The 19,806-nt window shown below is 34.7% G+C and overlaps 2 protein-coding genes across 3 annotated transcripts in view; one reads left to right on the top strand and one right to left on the bottom strand.

Moving 5' to 3' along the window:
* Positions 1–1,179: 1,179 nt before the first annotated feature.
* Positions 1,180–10,074, bottom strand: LOC129003017 (dynein axonemal assembly factor 11-like). Of its 2 annotated transcripts, none has more exons than XM_054431212.1 (9): positions 9,877–10,074; positions 9,160–9,327; positions 7,997–8,171; positions 5,501–5,679; positions 4,954–5,035; positions 4,553–4,780; positions 3,672–3,819; positions 2,896–2,978; positions 1,180–1,449 (listed from the first exon to the last, which is right to left on the bottom strand). In XM_054431212.1, the coding sequence occupies exons 1-9, from the start codon at positions 9,884–9,886 to the stop codon at positions 1,287–1,289; spliced, it is 1,236 nt and encodes a 411-aa protein (XP_054287187.1). In that variant the 5' UTR covers positions 9,887–10,074; the 3' UTR covers positions 1,180–1,286. The 2 variants fall into 2 exon arrangements, with proteins under 2 accessions (XP_054287187.1, XP_054287186.1); XM_054431211.1 differs by having other exon boundaries at positions 3,654–3,819; positions 9,877–10,073.
* Positions 10,075–12,209: 2,135 nt separating this feature from the next.
* Positions 12,210–19,806, top strand: part of LOC129003114 (recQ-like DNA helicase Blm) — a 51,359-nt gene continuing 43,762 nt past the window's right edge. Inside the window, exons 1-4 of the mRNA XM_054431354.1 lie at positions 12,210–12,322; positions 13,715–13,825; positions 17,479–17,586; positions 18,723–18,815. Of these exons, the coding sequence (XP_054287329.1) occupies positions 12,316–12,322; positions 13,715–13,825; positions 17,479–17,586; positions 18,723–18,815 (319 nt within the window). The 5' untranslated portion in view covers positions 12,210–12,315. The remainder of the gene's footprint in view (positions 12,323–13,714; positions 13,826–17,478; positions 17,587–18,722; positions 18,816–19,806) is intronic.

Raw genomic sequence — 19,806 nt, 5'->3', positions numbered from 1 at the left:
TGTAGACAAATAAAATAAATATAGATTGTCAAAGGAAGGTTCAGCGATGTGCCGCTAGAGCGTGTTCGGTGTTCGATTCGCTGTTGTCATCGGCTCCTCGCCGTATTCTACTAGCAGACGCTGCAGCAGTGTGCGTCAACTACACGGCCCTCCTAGCGGTGGACACCAGAACATATGCTAACCGCAGAACTGCTGCCGGTCTATATATCCTTTTGTCTATGCCGCTGGTAATATTGCCAGCAAGCAGCCAAGTCTAATTCAGAACCATGTTGAACATTTTTGTCTTTTTAGTGCTGCCTACCCTCCGCTGGCACTAACGTGACCTCCTCGCTGCTAAAATTAACACGCGTCTAGTTGGTTCATGCAATGTTAGTTTTGTTATGCTGTATTTGATACTTCTTTTTGTGAATATTGAATATGGTTGACAGCAACAAGTGGTCGGGCTAATACATTGCAACATTTCTAGATTTATTCCAAAAATATTTTTGCTTAGTAGGGACGCTTCGTCTGCCGACATTAACAGGAATGCTAAAGACTCAGCTTATAATGAGTTATTCCAAGACTTAAAGAACGAGGACTAAAATCAACTTTGGTCTCATTAATGAGTAAAAGGTCTAGAGGCTATTTAATAGCGTAGTGGCTAGTGTTAATAATCTGAACCCTACAGATCCACAGGCTGCTGGCGATATTTGCCAGCGCAACAATAAACAACAGCTGCTAAACAGCCTAGTGTGACCCCGGCCACAGTATAGGGCCATCAGCTAGTTTAACATTTAAGATTATACAACACTCAGGATGGTTTAGTAGGGTTGAGTAGAAAAACTAAGATCAGATCTATGTATCGACCATTACAGATATGCATTTTTCTGTTTCAATAATACTCTACAAACGAGTTAGTAATCGTTTGGAGGCACTCAAAATTATTACATGGTATGAATATGAAAAATTATTCAAAACATTTTTTGAATAGTCAAATCATATTTTAACTATTTTAAGACATGTAAAATTTTAGTAGAGCACTCTTCGGATGACAAAAATAGAAAATATATTTTTGAATCATTGTGGGTTCCAGCACAGTTGAATTAAAAACAATGACAATCTCAAAACACTGGACTATAAAGCTTTGTTTCCTTAAAGCAGGGATAATCTAAAATGAAACTCTTAAATTTTTTTACGCTCTTTATTTCAATTTTCAGTCATTATCTTCGAAATCATGAATTGTATTGATAGTCATCTACAGTTTGGTATGTTAATGCTTCATTAATACCCAACGGCAGATTTTGCATCTACTCCAATGGAGGCACACTTGGATCATCTTTGAAATCCTTAGATGGAAGTTTTTCCTCTATTTTCTCCCTTAGTGGTTTCATTTTTCTTTTATTACTTCTATCAAAAATCTTGCTAAAATCCATTTTATCATCAGGCTTACCTATTTCCAGGTATTGGCGCCTGTAAAGAAAATTTTACTCAGTGATATCTAAGTTACACTAATTCAAGTCATCATTACATTAAACAAACACACTGATGTATGATGATTCCTAAACACTTTAAACTTGTTGCTGACTACTAGGACGAGCTGTTTCCTTAAGCCACATTTACACCAGAGTTTACAGTAAAATGTAGTAATATTTGTTAGCAATAAGTGTTACCTAACTAAAATTTTGAACCTTTTTTTGTGAACATGGCTTTTAAAAAGTGCTGCCCAGCCTTGGTAGCATATACATATACTAAATATGCTACAAAGACCGGGAAGTAGGTGTTAACTGTACAAGATAGTAGCTCAACAAGATCATGCTAACATAAAATAGTAACACATAATAGTTGTTTGTGTTCTTTTGTGGAGTTTCCTGTGTGCACAGGATTTCATGTGAGTACGTAAACACCTTAAGGTGAGCTGTGTTTGATACTTTTTGCCATAATGCCAGCAACAAGTTTAACAATATAGACTAACATAGCCTTACTAATATTACTATAATTTTGCCCCTTGAAACATTAAATACTCTTTAACTTATTCCTGTTAGATTCATCAGGCAGCAGATTTGAGCTAATTCCTTTCAAATTGTGATTAATTCATGAGTAACTTCACAATGTTCTCTATCGAAATACAACTTCTAAAATAGGTTGATTAGTAAATGACACTCGTCAATCTGAGTGAAATCTCACTCTATCCCAATATTTGCATTGATGTGTCAAAGTCTATACAAGCTGAGCGGGGGAGGGAGGTAGCTTCAAAAACAGAATAGCATTGTTTTAGTCTATTACAAAACTGACTGTACTGTACGCCAGCTGACTTAACCAGTTCCTTTCTTGTATAATAAGAGTGTAGTAAGAAGCTATTCACGGTAAAGTGTAGCAAAAACATGTTTAACACTCGGTTTATTAAATCTTATTTTTACGTAATGATTTTTAATATCTTATGCAGACAAATGGCAGCTGGGTGGTTAAAGTGCTCACCTAACAATCAAAAGGTCGCTGGTTCTATCCTGAGAAAAGTCAGTAGCTTTTGATGGTTAAAAAATAGACCCAGCTGTCTCTGATCATTGGGCTTTAAAAGATCATTCTGACACAGCTGATTTAATCAGTAACAAAGCTACACAGATCATCTCACAACATTCTATACTCATCCTTCACTCATGTTCGTGTTAAAATGCACACCTAGGTGACATCCCCATCACAAAATTATAATGGTATGCCAGTGAGTTGGGAAATTGGTATGAATATATAACACACATCTAACATACCAGATAGAAAATCATACAGAAATGGATGTCTAACTGTAAAACTAGCGGATTATTACAATATAATATACACATACTTTTAAAAATATTTTAAAAATTAAATAGAAAGCATTTAGGTTTTAACTGAATAAATCCATTCTGTGAAATATGAATTTACTTTGACATATCACATCCTGAAGTCTGAGTAGAGGATGGAGTCGATGGGTTGACTGGTGGCTTCATCTTTACAACTCCATTAACCTGCAGAACAAATACAGAGAAATAAACAAACAAACAATGTCAAAAGCTGTGGTTAGTAAAACTATTTATTTCAACAACATATATGTAGTGTTTGCAGTGATAATGCTACTCGCGTGGTTTTATTAAGTTATCCACTTTGTTTGTTGTACACTCCATTCTGAAATACTCAACATCCCACTTTCTGCCGTCAAACTCCTCTATATGTGCAGGGAACAATTATTTATGATTATCTCTTTGGTATTTCTAACCATAAGATACCAAAGTCAAACTCCTCTATGCAACTGAACCCCATTTGATCATCTTAGGTATAATATTACCTTTTGGTACGACTGGACATTCCATCCCCATGTTTAAAAAGTTGTCGCCAGTTTTTAATCAAAATCGTCTAGTTGATGTGAGCCAAGAATTTTCATCTCAAATTTTCACAATACTCTTTGATGGGTTGTCAATTTCTTGGGAAAAACAAAATTCCTGTTGTGAACACCAAAAACTTTTGAATGTATCAACATATTGCCAACAAAAAATCTGAGTTCTTTGGATTTGTTATAAACATTGGTTTAAACATGTGTTTTAAACTCCGGTGTAAAAAACACAGCTTACAACTTTCATAAAAGATGAATATTGTATTTATTGTATTACACCACAATACAGTAGGCCTATATATACAGAAAATACCTTGGGCATTGTTACTACCAAGTGGCCTGTGGTTTGTGAACGTTGCGCTGTTGACAAGGACACTTGGACCTCATCTTCCAGTGTGATCTGGAACACCTTCCCCTTGACTCTAACTGTCACATACGTCGGCTGTACATCCACGTCTAACAAACTGGTGTCCAGGTGTCTGCAAATAACAGAGAAAACAGACAAGGTGTAGCACTGTTAACACTATAGTTTAGTCATTACCATCACTTAAGTGGTTAATCATGAACCACTGATTAAGTTAGAATTCACCGTAACTTCCTAATTAGAATTGAGTAAAACTAACTAAATTAACTTTCCTTTTTTGTGTAGAAAATTAAACTATTAAAGTTTTTTTTTTTAAATATAGAGTTTTAAAACCACTTTCTATTACCCAGCATCTCAGCAAGAATTAGTTGGTGCAATTAATAGCACTTAGTTAAACTTAGTAGTTTTTTATGAAAACATTTAAAATCTTGGTACACAATACAAAAATATATGAGAGAAACAAAAGAAATGGAAGAGCATAAAATACTATGATTATAATAATCACAGCCAGAGATGTCACTACTTTTTCTAGCAATTGTTAGGATTAAAGTTAGTCTAAGTAATAACAATAAATCCTTATTTGTCATTAGGAAACATTTAGGATCATACATCAATCGTCAAACAAAAACAACATCAACTTCAATATTATGAAAAAACAATAAACCTTACGTCAATATCAAGACTAAACAAACAACAATAATTAATTACCTGCAGGAGTGTTTTATCATGATAAAGCATCAAGTTAGCATCCAGGTATATGAATTCAAAGATTTATTTGGTCAGATTTTAAAAAATCGTCCAGGCTATAAGAAAGGGTTGATTATAAGCAAGACGAAACACAAACTTACTTGTAAATCCTTAAAGTTAGGACGTAGCAGTTTCTATCCTCGTCATCTTCAAATGAAAATGACAGTTTGGCCTCATTTATGTTGTTTGGTTTTCCATCTTTATTAAACAGATTGATTTCTCGTTTTGTTGAATTTTTCACTTCTTCAGGTTTTTGTTTTGCTCGCCTTGAGTGTTGGGCGATTTCAATCCTTGTCTCAGGCGTGTTTTCACTTATTTCTTCCCAAAACCTGGATCAGAAAAATTGTACTTTTACTACACAATTTGAAGCCAACAAACATTTTGCCCATTCTATATAGAGGAAGCTAGATTTTTAAAATCCAATATATTAAAATACAATTTCTTTGAAACATCAGGAAAAAAATGTAAGTTTACAAAATTATTTTTTAAATCCACAACTTACTTAGAATCATCCATAGTGGCTTTATCCCCAGCAGCGTTCAGACATTTTTCTTCGGCGCTTTTCTTTTGTTGCTCTCTTTTTTCTGTGATACAGACAGAATAAAATACATTACAATTATTAATTGATCTAGTGTCAAAGATCACTGCAAACAAGTACTACATTTATACTGTACGGCCTCTTAGGTTTAAATTCTAAAATGTCTAAAAAAACTTGTATAGGCCTACTTCTTGTTTTATATTGCTGCTGTTGGAATCATGTAAGCCATTACAATCGATGTGCCTTGCACAAATTAGGTACTTGTGTCACTCATAGATCTTTCAAGAGGAATTTTTTTCATTAATTCTTGTTAAATCTTGTATAAAATCTTGGTTATCCTTGACCTGTGTATCAAATGTGTGTATATTGTATATTAATTGTTTATAAACTATGGCAGAAACTTACTTCTCTGTGTAAGTGCTTACTGATGGTTCTTTAGAATCTAAACATTGACAGATTTTACTGCTACTGAACTCGGGCAAATAATTATGTGAGAATACATCAAACTTACTTTTGTAATCAAGCTGTTGAGCAATAATCTTTGGCCGAACAAGGGTGTAATTCTGGACAGCCCTGATGCGTTCCGAGCGTTCAATCTCCTTAGCATCAAGAGTGTGTAATTGTGGCAGTGTTGCCACTACAAACTCTCGATAACCCTCGTAATCTGTGCAGGGGTTTCCGGTCAGGTACCTGCAAAGTTGAAATGACAAATTTGTCACAATACGTTTAGACACAGAGGAGTTAAGAAAGCAAAAATACTAATTTCTCATTACAGAAAGTTAAATACAGTAGAACATCATCGCTATTTCGAATTTCAGAGGAGAGAAAATATATTTAGAATTATGGATAGTTTGAATTATAGAGGTGATTATTAGGGGCACTTCTTAGCACTCATTCTTGCTCACTGCACTAAAATAGTCATCAAATAACAATCACTTAACACCGCAAAATCTGACTGACCGTTAAAGACGTCAACTTGTAAGGTGTGCGGTGTCACAGAAAACATACTACTATAACCCAGAATGCTGACCGCGTGGAGCTTTGCCTGTCAATTCATATGCAGTATGTTTACTGTGGCGGTGTGCCGGGGTCGTGGCTTTTCCGATCTAAGCTCTCCCGTATTGCCTTACAAATAAAAATGCTCTGAGTCGCTCGAGCTGGGAAACCCCACGGTCTTTCCGCGATTCAATTTTGAACCAACCGTATCAACCTGATAAAGCTCAGAGTGACATCTCACCACAGGGGGTCATTGATGCCAACACACTCATCATCGCTTTAATACTCTAAAAAATTGTCAACTATATTTTACTCTTGCGTGTAAAGTGCCAGGCATATTCGCCGGTCTTTCTAGAATAAAATAGATGAATAAATTAAAATCGTAACTTAAATGCCAGGCCAATAACCAATACTAATCCCTAAATACAATTAATTATTGCCAGGCTCATTCGCCGGTCTTTCCTAAATAAAATATCTCAATAGCTGAAAAATATCTGCAAGTCTTGTTGATTGTTGAAGGTTGAGGTTTAGACATTTGGTCGGACTTCTCAACTGGTTTCAACTAACTTCCAACTGATCTAGAACGGCTACCGGCTCTGGTTTTATTCGCCACAGAAGTAGCGAGCTCCAGCAATGATTACAGGAACTACTTATTCTGTGTTCAGCGGCCGGCGACGTAAGCTGGTGACTCTTATCAACTGGTTGACCTTCGTCCCCGAAGCATCTTAGTGTCCACGCCGTAACAACTGTTTCTTGCTAACGGTTGTAAACATCAACTTTTTTTTAGTGCCATTCAATATTTACAACCGTTTCAAACTTTGAAAGAAAACGAACAGAAGCTAATGATACACAGTGGGAACATCAATAATAGCGTCAGTTGAAGTTTCAATAGGTATATTTATTATCCTGAATTCAAATTACAGAGGCTTACGGTAACACAGTTTGAATTGTAGAGGTTGAATTCGGATTTTGGACGTAACAGTTTGAATTACGGCAACAAAATTTGAATTGTAGAGGCTCGAGTATGTGCAAATTCGAATTGTAGAGGATGCATTAAGCGTAAAAATCCCATTGAACTATTGGTATATTATTTTTCTAATTTTAGAGGTTTTCTGAGGGGAACAGACAAACATTAGTAATACTAGAGGTTTTTGAATGATTAGAGGTTCGAATTAGCGAGGTTCTACCTTCACAGTATTGTGGTAGAAGTAGAGTGGCAAAAAAAATTATCTGTGTAGCCGAGTGGTTGCTCGCCTTCAAATCTGAACTTCACTGGTTTGATACCAAGCGAGATTGTTACTATGAACCCAGCTGTCATTTAAAGACGTGCATGAATTTTGTCAGGCTATCAATTAGATGCTATCTAACAAAACAGTAGTTAGATTAGTTACAAGATCATGGTTATTTGGACGGTTCTCTTACAAAAAAGGTTATAAAATGCTTAAAGCGTAGCTACACGAATACATTTTTTTTATCCTAGGAGTATTCTTTTGCTTATTATTTCACTAAAGCATACGATTCAGTGTTATGTTTTATTTTTATTTTACAGAAAACACTGCTTATAGACAACTTAACTATGTGAAGTGATTAAGATAGAGATATGTGCTGTTGAATTAAAAAGTCACATGGCAAGTCATTGGTGATCACAGTGATTAGATTCCCAGGCCTCAAAGTCCAGTCTCAAACCAAGAAACCAGCAATATTGTTATCTTATCAGCTCATAAATAAGAGGTTAATTTACCTTATATCCTCTTGTGACTCTTATATATACCTCCTCTAAGGGCGGATCCGCCCTTAGAGGAGGTATACAGTATAAAAGAGTCACAAGACGATACTAAGGTAAATTAACCTCTTATTTATATGTTAAGTGACTCGAGACTACACAAAAATGAAACCATCAAGGCGATACAACTTAACTCACATATTATGTTTGATAACTACCTATTTAAACTTTCTTGCAGTGATAACTAGAGAGCATATTCTTATATTTACAAAAATCTAAAATACATACAGATGCTGAAGATGTTGATTCGCCTTCAATCTTTCTACTGACAGAAGATCCCCGATAAAATTTAATGTTAGATCCAACTTTTGGAGGGATTCACATCCTTCAAGATTTTCAATAACTTCTACATTGTTTAAAGCAAGATTTAGATACTCCAAGTTTTTCATTTTATGTACATTTTCTGGAAATAAAAAGAATCAGAGGTATAGTAATTGATGATTTAATAAAATAAGCATTACTGGCTTTTGATGTATGTCAGTTTTATACTGAAATTTCAGGTTTTAGTTTTGTACCTTCTACCGTGGACAAAAAAGAATGAAATAGACTGACAGCAGTGCTGCAGTTAGCATATGATCTGGCGTCCACCGCTAGGAGTGCCGTGTAGTTACGGCACACACCCCTGCAGCGTCTGCTGGTAAGTTAGCAAGGCGAGGAGCCGACGACGGGACGGCAGTGAATCGAACGCCGAGCACGCTCTAGCGGCACATTGCAAGACCTTCCATTGACAGTCTATATTTATTCTATTTGTCTATGCTTCTTCATTCCATACCCAAGCTAACACTGTATCCAGAGATTTTGAATACAAATTAAGTCTACTTGAAATGAGGGTTTATTTTATTTTACGGCATTTTCCCTTAGCTTTTTCTATTTTATTACCTGATATAGTAATAAATCATTTTTTAATGATAGTTGTTATGGATTTTCACGATATTTTTGGCTTATTCAATTGTAGCATATTAGAGAAAAATTTCAATTGTCCATATTTAGTGAATAGGCTGAGCTTTATTGGTCTAAGTGTAAGTTTAATTTTTTTGAATCTGTCTGAACATAAACTCAACTAGAAATTCTCATGGTCTGTAGTTTTGCTGCCATGAAAGTAGTTTTTCTTTCATATCACTGGGTATGTTAATTGAATAAGAAAGAGTAACAACCCCTTTGGGAAAGTGGTCTAAAACCCTTAGGCTTGGCAAATTACTCTTTTTGAATATGCCAAAAGATCAAACCCACAGAACCACTGTACCAAAAGAATATAAATAATGTTTGTAAATGAATGTCCATATGAGCTATACTATACTAATTTACAATTAGGGCGCCGGCCTGACCTGTTCAATGATGATTTGATATAATTCATCAGTGATGTGATAAAAAGTAGTCTCGATTGTTCTTACCTATTCTTGATATTAAATTGGACTGTAACAGTAAAATTTTCAAATCCCTGCACCAGTTTTGAATGTGTTCAAACTTTTCAATGTCCTCTTGATGCAAGGAGAGTTCTTCGAGGGTAGAAATGACACATTCATTGTGCTCGCTTCTTTTTCTAACAAGTTCTTCTGTTACTGTAACAAACACTTACTATAACTTTACCACTGTAAACAAATTTACTAAACACTATTTTAAATAGTTTGTCTTCTTACCTGAAATGAGAGTCTCTAATGTTTTACTTAATTATCAGAGCTGCAGCAGCAGAAACATACACTTAATAATAAACAAAGTATAAAAGTAATCAATGAAATAAATCTTTATCACACAAGGGACATTGGGAATGGACCGATGTAATAATAAATCCAGCAAACAAATCTCACAATGCCAATAACTATACAGTGTACATTGACACTTTTTAATGATGAAGGATTGGGATATTGAGCTGAATAGCATACTTTTCTATAGAATGATATTGTATAACAGTATGAAATTTGCTAATAAAAGCAGTTCAAAAATACACTTTGTGTAGATCTATTGTAAAATTGTCTATTGTAAATGTAACATAAAGTGGTTAGTCAAATTACTGCACGTTTTAATGTTGTTCAAAACTCATAGTAGTGTCTAGTTACTGTAAACAATTTGTACACAGGCACACAGTATGGAATAAAATAAAATGAACTTACTCAACACCATAGCTTAGTCAGACCAAATAAATACAGTTATAATTATTTTCACAATAAAAGAAACTGCAGACTATTACAGTAACTGTTTGCATTAAAAACACATCAACCAAAACACTCAGCATTTAAATACAGAACAGACGACAATATTAAAGTTGTTGGTAGGTTGTTATGACAACTATCATCGCCACTCTCCAGCTTGGCGAGTCAGTGGCTCAGTCGGTATAGGGGTTCGGCGGTCGGCGGGTCAGTCGTGACGGACTTCGGGCCAAACACGGTACGTCCAGAGTGCAGCCGATTCAGATTCATATTTTTGGCGCGTGCCTGGCCTGAATAAGGATAATATTTTAATTAGGATAATATTTTGTTGGTGGCCACAGTGGAAACAGGAAATACGACGCCGGTACTGACTCGGTTAGCAAAAAAGCAATTCAGTTGTAGGTTGTAGTTATGAACTTGTTGAATGAGGAATTAACGTGTACAATTAAGGTAAACGCACCAGTAGCTGACAGTATAAGAAACTATACGCACTTAATAATCCGTGGTTTTGAATAAATAGGAACTAAAGAGATATTACGGATTTTATGTGATTCTAAATTTAGTGTAGTTTTCAAATTTGTCATACAAAAAGGGTTTTTAAAATATACTTTATAACATTTTTAAGCTTAATTCAACCTTTGTACGTGTTCCAGTGGCTGACAGTGAAAAAAGTGCTTGTACCAGTAGCTGACTGTCAGTTGTCCCAGTAGCTGACACTGGAACTATAAATGTACTAGCTGCTAAACCTAAGGGTTTTCTAATTTATAAGATGAATAAAATCTAACTTAATAGTTAAATTATAAAATCATGTAAAACGTTATTAAGAAAATTTATTTTACATATTTTAAAATAAAAACTATTTACATTAAAAAAATATATGTATTTTATATATATTAAAAAAATATAATTTTTTTAAGATAATTTGGCTTATTAATTAAAAAATTAAAATCATTTTATAAAAATGTGAGATCACATAAATTATAAATAGCATGCAAATTTCGATGGGTAAAACCAATTTAATATTGTGCAAGTAGCAAATATCCCCTGTCAGCTAGTGGAACTTGTATGGCTTTTGTGTACCAAAGCCTGACATTGATATAATTTTAAATCCTAAACCCCTAACACCCCAATTTTATCATGAAATTGTCAACAAAGGTATAATTGATAAAAATAATGAGTCTAATCATTGATATTATTCAAGAAATTTAGCGAAATGACAAAAAACCCAACTTACCTTCTTAACAGTTTCATTAAGGGAATCGACTAAATGTGATGTGTACAGACAGGGTCGCTTTCAAACCACCACCATTCAGCGAGTATGGGCTAAATTTCACTGATTTGTTTGTAAACAAATCAAGAATAAACATATGTTCTTCTAACAATGCAATCATGTGTAAATATTTTTAAGAGCCCACATTATATTGTAAAGAATCTTGAACTGTCAGCTTCTGGAGCACTGTCAGCTACTGGTGCATTTACCTTATAGCATCGCAAATTCTTGTGAAGTTACAGCCAGTGAAAAATTGTGTTCAGGAGATTTCATTTTGCTTTCCCCACCTAGAAATGATATGAGCACGGTTCTTTATAAATTGTTGAATAAGGGCATGAAACTGGTTACATTTTGGAAAAAATAAGCTTGACAAATCAGTATTCATTAGTTGTATAACAATTAAGTTATTTATATGTGTTGTCAATTTGTAATATTTATTTGTTGATATTGTTGCTTGCTCTAAGTTAAACAATTAAATTATTTATTTTTGTTGTCAATTTGAAATGTATTTGTTTTTATGTATTGTTACAAGGTTATGTCATAGATAAACATGTTTTATCTATTGTTATGTTTTATTGTTACATAGTCAAAAATGCACACATTTTTTGCTGTAGTAATTTAGACTTATTGTATGAATACAATGTTGTTGAATATTTATAGTAACACACAATAACTTTCCTTGTTTATTATTGTAATGAATCAATCTAATGGGTTTCCCGTTGGAATAAATAAACTTGACAATCTAGGCCTACTGCAGAATCAATGTTTTTTATCTATGGTAGAATCTTTGGAAACACATAATATGCAGCTACATGGTATAAAAAAAGCTGCTTAGCAATGTCAAAAACATGCACAAAATTCAAACTACTAAAATCAAATCATATGATTTAAGAACATAAACACAACACATAACCTCATAACCTCAATAACCTCATAAACATTAATTAATTAATAGTTGTGTTGTGAGTTGTGACTGACTATATGTGACTGTTGTGAGTTGTGAGTTTCTTGACTGTGACTACTTTCAAGCTCTTCATTTAAATAAGTTTTGGTTTGTAACTTTTTCTGATTCAAATGATGGAGTTATAATCACAATTAAGATATGAATAAACAGTCAAGTTTAAACGAATAACATGGCAGGTAATTTTATCCTTTTTGTTAATTGTTACATGTATTTTCCTACAGTAGGCCTAGCCAATGTAAAAAAAAAATATTAGTCCTGCATGTAAGTTCCATTTTTATAATGCTTCTCTATAAAATAAAATACAGCTCAACTTATTTGAACTTATTAAACAGGTCAACAATATTTTTTGCCATTAAATTACAAGGCCCAATTCTACAATTTATTAGCCTAAGTTAATGTTCCAGATTTCAATGTACCAGCCCTAGTGCCAACCTTATGACATAAGACTCATAAGAGGTTTATTAGCGAATTTCCCATATAGGGAATATTAGCGAATTTCCCATATAGGGAATAAGCTATTACCGTAGTACTCATGGTATGACCTGGACGCGGGACCGATTTTTTTTTTCGTTTTGAGGTCCCTAGAGGCCAAAAACACCATCCGTTCAAATTCATATTTATATATTTATATATATATATATATATGTGTCCGTCAGCACGATAACTCGAGCAAAAATGATCCGATTTTGATGAAATTTGGTACAAACGTGTAAACTTACGTTTATCCGAACGAGTTCGCGATCCAGCATGATCGGACCATGGGAACGGGTGTTTACGGGGGGTTTTATGGGGTAAAAATAGGTTTTTCCCATTTTTGACCCAAAAAACATAAAATATAGCAATTTATTTCCAAACCATTTTGTAGAGCTTCAAAAAACAAATAATTTAGTATATTGAAGCGTTATTATGCGCCTAATGGTTACGGAGAAAATTCCAAAAAATTGTAAATTTAAAATTCCCATGTTATTCTTATGGAGAATGAGTAAACTGTTGTAGTTTGCTTGTTTATGAACATATTTTGATCAAATTTGGAAAATGTTTTTATTTCTTACTAACTATTAATATTTTACAAAAAAAAAAAAAAACAGTTTTACCCTCCCTGATGCAGCAAACCTAAGTACCGGTACTTGTTAAACTAATTCTATTTAAATCGGGAATAAATGTTATATTTTTAAGTAGACATTTCAGTGTAAATCCAATCAGTCAAATGGAAATTCGCTTAGTCTGCAGGTTTGCTGCGGCGGGGGTATTTTTACCTTCTAAGCTGATCTTTTTTCTCTCTCTAAACATTGGAATTACCTTAAGTTAATAAGTTGTTATTCCATTTTGCTTGCACGTTTGTCTGTTAACCAAACTAGGCTGCACTTCACTTTACGTCCTAGACTCATTCGAATGAAAATATCGATTATCTGATTGTTTCATTCGATATATTGTTTGGTTAACCTTACCTAACTAACCAAACGATATATCGAATAAGTTAATCGAATTATCGATCGATATTTTCATTCCAATGAGTGTAGGACGTAAATTAAAGTGCAGCCCCAAACTAGGTACTTAAATGTTGACAGGTCCATTCTTCCGCCATAATGATCCAAGCTCAAGTTTAATTTCTTCTGTCAAATCCTCAAAATCAAACTGTCTGTTGAACCAGGTGCTTTGTACCACTTATTTCAATGAAGGTAAGTAGGCCTAATTTATTTAGTTCCCTTTCATTTTTGAGTTTAAGCAGGTTTACACTAAAATACACTGAATGAAATTACAACGGGAAATGAACCAATTATCTATACTCTCTTGGTCTTCGGGGTTCGATCGCGTCCTTAGGTTATGTACACTATGTACAGCAACTACTGACGTTTCGGCCACATAACAGTCAGCCATCTTCAGGGCGAGCGAGCACTATCACCGTAGTCACAGAACTCGACTGGCACGGGTGGGCCGGGCTCGTAGGTTATATACCCTCTTGATGGTGGTGGGGGTGTTCTGGAACTTTCCACTCCGTTCTAGCCCCACTGCGCTCCGGCCGCTTCTAGAACTTTCTTGGCTTTCTCTGGCGAGCGGGGTAAAACTACCTTAGTTTTAAACCTTACCTGTAAACCAAGTGGTTGTGATTTCGTTTCGTAAAATGATTTTGTATTTTTAGCTACAAGTACATCTTTTACAAATTTACTTGCAAATCAAGGGCGGTGTGATTCTTGTAGGTATAATTATGTTGTAGAGATTTTTTTTTATGACCTCGTTTTATCTTCTCCTCTCCACGCAACATACGCTTAGGCCTAATTAGTTGACTATTCATTGTTGTTAAAAAGAACAGAATGATTATCCAATTAAATATAAACGGCATGATTTTAATCACTCAATATAGAACTAATTGTTAATTAGGCCTAATTCGTATTACATGCAATAGACTAATGTGCTCTTTAGTATTCATCCGATTTTTTTCTTTTGTACTGTATCTATAATGTGGTAGATTTGTTGACTAACATATGTCGAGGCTCTTGTTTACTTTTTAGTGTTAACTCGCAAATAATGTCATGGTGACCAATTAGCCCATAAGGCCCATGTTAAGTTTCTAAAAGTTTGCATTCATGTAGGGAAAAGTCCTGTGGCCCGATTTGTACCATTTCAGATTTATACCTTCCCATGGTTGGGTATTCTAACTGTGTTAAGTTTCGTGCAGATCGCTTCAGCCGTTCAGGAGGAGTATTTGTAAAACAAAAGCAGGAGTATTGTATAAGAGCTTTGCTCACTTCGCTCACTCCGCTCAATTAATCTTTGAACAACTGTCATTATTGGCTCGGTTGTCCGTTTGAGTTCAAATTTGCGGCATTATATTCTCCTAGTAAAGACCTTTAATTTGATGTACATGCCAACCTATGCTTCTATTTAAGATTTCCTTCTGACTCCTTGCGGGACGTCCCCATGATATGACAGAAAATTGATAGTTCCTTGAAAAAGTAGATTTTTAGGTGTGGTGTTGATGTACCAAATCTTATTGATTTATCTGTTGTTGTTTAGAAAATATTAAGCCCGTGCGGGACTTTATATACACCCTGTATATTTTGTTTGCATGTATATGTATAACTGCATTATTGCGGAACAAAACTCCGCAAGCGCCCTCTCTCGTAACATACCTTTATACTAGAAAATTGCTCAATATGTTTATTTGAAATATTACTCATATTAAGTTAAACAAATAATGCTATTAACAAAGAAATTAGGTTTCTGATTAGGTTATTCAACACTTACATATAATACTTCGTTATAACAACAAGGAAAATGGGTAAAATTTATGCTATTTAGTTTTGCGGCATAAAACTCTGCATGCGCCCGCTCCCGTTTTACTGGTGAAGCGCCTCCTCGAGGGTTAACTTAAAATAGGTTGCAATAAAGTAAAAAAATAGGTTAGCCTAGTTTAACAAAAAAACTTGTATCCTCAATGGGGCCTTACGATTGCCTGAATGGGTTGGTATGTAATTTAAAAAAAAACATTTTCTAGGAACACTGGGTTCTGGGAAGTACTTTCTCCCTAACCCTTCACCCCTTCTTTTTTGGTACATCACTGATGTACCAAGATGTTTGAAATTATGGGTGCACTTTAGTTTATGCCCCACATTTACTATTAATCTATACTTATTTAATACCGTACGCAAGCAGGTTTTTTGTGACAATTACTCCTCCGAAACTACTGAACCGATTGACATGATTTTGGTGTCATTGGAAAGAGCGTAACGTGAAGTTGTGCCGGAAACTTTCTTTTTAGGGAAATAATTAGAGAGTGAGGCCCTGGGGCCCTTTAAAGTTTCGTATTTCTCCATAAGATTAACATGGGAAACAAAAATTGTTATGAAACTCCAGTTGTTGTCAGAAATGCTGTTCTGCTATTTAATTTAATTTGTTTACAAGGAGAATTGTTTCTTGGTGCCATGTGGTCAATGAATTATAGCCTACTTTTGCATATATTTTAAATGCTATACACTATATAAAATGATTTTACTCTAATACATTAAGAGATCTTAATTTAAATAATCAATAAGCAGAATTGAGCCTTTGCTTATATTTTTCCTGGTAAGTGTGTTGTAACTGTTTCTCATAGTATATTATAGTATCTTAAAGTAAAACCGAATTATTCTTTTCTGCATTCTCACCCCGTAGCGAAGCACGGGCAGAGTAACTAGTTATACCTTAAACTTATACATTAACTACCAGCTGATTATAAAATGAAACTATTCTAAACTAACCTAACCTAACCTAACATAAACTAAATGGCGTAAACTAAAGTGCTAAAGGGCGTAAACTAAAGTGCAGCCAAAATTATACCAACAATAAGTAAAGTATAAAATCATTTATTGGTGTGAATCTGCTAATAACTTGCCAATAACCATTCCTAGCAATAAGTAGTGTGCACACTTGTAAAAATCTATTGATGGCGCTATTTGAGTATTTAATAAGCCTGCACAGAGTAATATCTATATGGCCACGTGATAAAGGACATGTTCACGCACAGGACAGTATCAAAGTCATATCCCAGGAACGATTTTTGGTCATACATTAGGGGTAGATGACAAACCACTCACGCCAAAATCTATTGATAGCCCTATTGTGGAAAAATAGGCCCGCAAACTGTTATACCTATGATCATGTGATAAAGGACATGTTCATGCACAGGACAGTATCAAAGTCATATCCCAGGAACGAATTTTGGTCATACATTAGGGGTAGATGACAAACCACTCACACCAAAATCTATTCATGGCTACTTATTGGTGAGTTATTGGCAGATTCACAAGTCAATAATTTATGTAAATATTGGCCAATAGGGGGTCAATAAGATAGGTATCAATTTATGTAAATTGATTGCTTCATTTAGCACAAAATATTAAAAATCCATTTAAAAAAGTACCAAGTAAGTTATAGTAATATAGGCTAACACTTCACTAATAAAATGATGTAACTTATAAGCTGGCCGTAAGTTAAGCTAGATTTCAAAAACGTACCGTCCCGATAATGACTTGTAATATTGCTTGGAAACAACCAAGGCCCCACTAGAAAAAACAGGCCATGCTGCAGCGCGGGTAGCGCAACACTACGTCACAGTGGTGGATAGTTGTACTAAACTCTATCCATTAAAATTTTACAAACAGGCAGCTTGTTTATTTACCTAAAACATATGGGAATGGTGATGGCAATGAATTTATCAATGAAATCTATCCACTAGAGTGACGTCATAGATCCTGCAGCATGGCCTGCTTTTTCTAGTGGGGCCTTGAAACAACAGTTCCAATATTGTATTTATATCCAGTGTTGTATTTATGCAGCACTATTTATTTTTCAGCTGTTGAGGACCAAACAACTTATCCTTGCAACACAAGTCGTAAAGGTTCAGTCTCTAGTACTCAGAAAACCCCATCTTCTCAACTTGGAAACACTACTTCTTTTAAAGGTAGGCCTACATAATAAATTCAAGTTTCTTTATGATGCTGCTTTATTTCTCTGTAAAATAAAATATTAAGTCAAGCACTCTAAAAATCATCCAGGCCTATAGTATCTTGTTCTGTCAACTCACATTGACTGTGTACTCGCTGTTGTTTCGTGATGTTTCAGTCCAGGGAGCCGAAACTCCACTTGACTGAGGCTGTTCTAGGACCATGTCCTCGTTTGTTCATAACATAATAGCTTTGTACCTCGGACTTTTATAGAACTAAACATTCTATCCCCATGTTAAAGTCGTCTTCAGTTTAAAAATCAAAATGGACGTAGTTAATGTGAGCTACCAACAGATTGGGCTCATTTAAATTACTGGCTTCTGTTGGGGATTGGACTTTTTAACCAAGTTAAACCCATAGGACCATTTATAGTAAGCTATAACATGTCTTATGTTGCGTCAATTATCTCAGTAACAAAATACCCCCGCCGTATCAAACCTGCAGACTAAGCGAATTTCCATTTGCCTGATTAGATTTACACTAAAATGTCTCCTTAAAAATACCACATTTATTCCCTATTTAAATAGAATTAGTTTAACGAGTACTTAGGTTTGCTGCGGCAGGGAGTGTAAACAAGTTTTTTTTGTAAAATGTTAATAATTTAGTAAGAATTAAATGCATCTTCCAAATTTTATCAAAATATGTTCATAAACAAGTAAACTACAACAGTTAACTTATTCTCCATAAGAATAACATGGGCATTTTAAATTTACCATTTTTTGGAATTTTCTCCGTAACCATTTGGCGCATAACAACGCTTCTATGTACCTATGTATTTGTTTTTTAAGCTCTACAAAATGGTAAATAAATTTCAAAGTCCCAGGTTCAAATCCCGCCATCACCAGTGGACTTTATATGTCGATGATTTTCCAGGACTAACCTGACTTAATGTGTAAAACAGTTCCACACAGGAGCGTGGGCGTCCTAGAAAGTGTTGTAGGTGGGACAAAAAAACCTTTGAGGCTTTAAGGAGACTGTGAAACTAAATTAGTTAAAGGGTTATAATTTTAAAACAAAATAATCAAATAAATCATTGCCAAAACATGCAGTTTGACTTTCTCTTACAACTGCTGATATAAACTGTGTATTTTAGCTTCATCGTTCAACAATGACACTTCCAGGCCAGAGTCAAGCCATGCAAGCAATTGGTTATCCAAAAGCTCACCTGCTTCACAAGTTATTAATTGTGAGTTTATATGTTAATTATAATAGTTAAGGCTACCATCTAAAGGCTTGTTTGTCTATATAGATACACAGTTGAATTTAACACACAAAACACATTAGTTGATCTAAACTTCAGGTTTTTAATTTGAGGCAAAGATAAGTATTAAATGAATGCCTTGTTACTGGCTTTAACTTCAGCCAAAAACAAAAAAAAACAAACCTATTTTAAAAGACATTTATCAAGGGCAAATTCCCCCCTTTTTTTACGCTAGTGACATTTTTAAAATTGAAGTTGTAGCTATTTAAGTGTATTAGGTAACGCTTTTAAGGGAAAGCTGTCTAAACCATTTAAAGTTGTAGGCCTAAAAGTGTCTATCCTTAAAAATATATTCTTTAACTGTCAAGACTAGAGCGTGTCAAACAACATTGCATACCTTACCTTACCTATTAGGCCACTCAAAACCTCAGAAGGTTTTTGGCCTCGCCAACAATGCCTCGCCATCTCTCTCTGTCTTGCATCCATTGAGCCTCTGCCCCCAATCTTCTCAAGTCCTTTTCCACTTGGTCCTTCCAGCGAAGTCGTGGTCGTCCCAAGGGCCGCTTTCCTCTTGGTAGTCCTTCATTTATCGCTTTAATTGTTACATTTTGTTCTCATCTTGTGATATGGCCTGCCCACCTGAGTCTTCTGCTTTTTCTGATTTGGGCTATTATGTCCGGGTCTCTGTATAGCTCTCGAAGCTCTTTATTAGTGCATATTCTCCATATTCCATATTCATTTATGGGACCATAGATGCACCTTAAAATTTTGTTTTCAAACACCATTAGCTTTTTTTCAGCCTGTTTTGACATTGTCCATACTTCTGACCCATTCAATACTACAGGTTGTATGATGGTTTTATAGACCCGTAACTTGGTCTTTCTTGAGAGTAGTTTGCTTTTTAAAAGCCCTTGTAAAGCCCAATAACATCTGTTGACATTCATTATTCTTGTGTTGATTTCAGCCATTTCTTGGT

The sequence above is a fragment of the Macrosteles quadrilineatus genome, unplaced genomic scaffold, assembly GCF_028750875.1.
Source record: "Macrosteles quadrilineatus isolate MER2022 unplaced genomic scaffold, UCM_ALF_1.0 Scaffold_9__3_contigs__length_116548681, whole genome shotgun sequence".
Taxonomy (NCBI): domain Eukaryota; kingdom Metazoa; phylum Arthropoda; class Insecta; order Hemiptera; family Cicadellidae; genus Macrosteles; species Macrosteles quadrilineatus.
This window is presented reverse-complemented; position numbering and strand designations above follow the sequence as displayed.

Coding starts and splice junctions, on each gene's coding strand:
- LOC129003017 (XM_054431211.1), bottom strand. Junction 2,979..3,653: donor TGGTAGTAACAATGCCCAAG/GTATTTTCTGTA, acceptor TTTGTTCTGCAG/GTTAATGGAGTTGTAAAGAT. Junction 1,450..2,895: donor TCAGGATGTGATATGTCAAA/GTAAATTCATAT, acceptor TTTTCTTTACAG/GCGCCAATACCTGGAAATAG.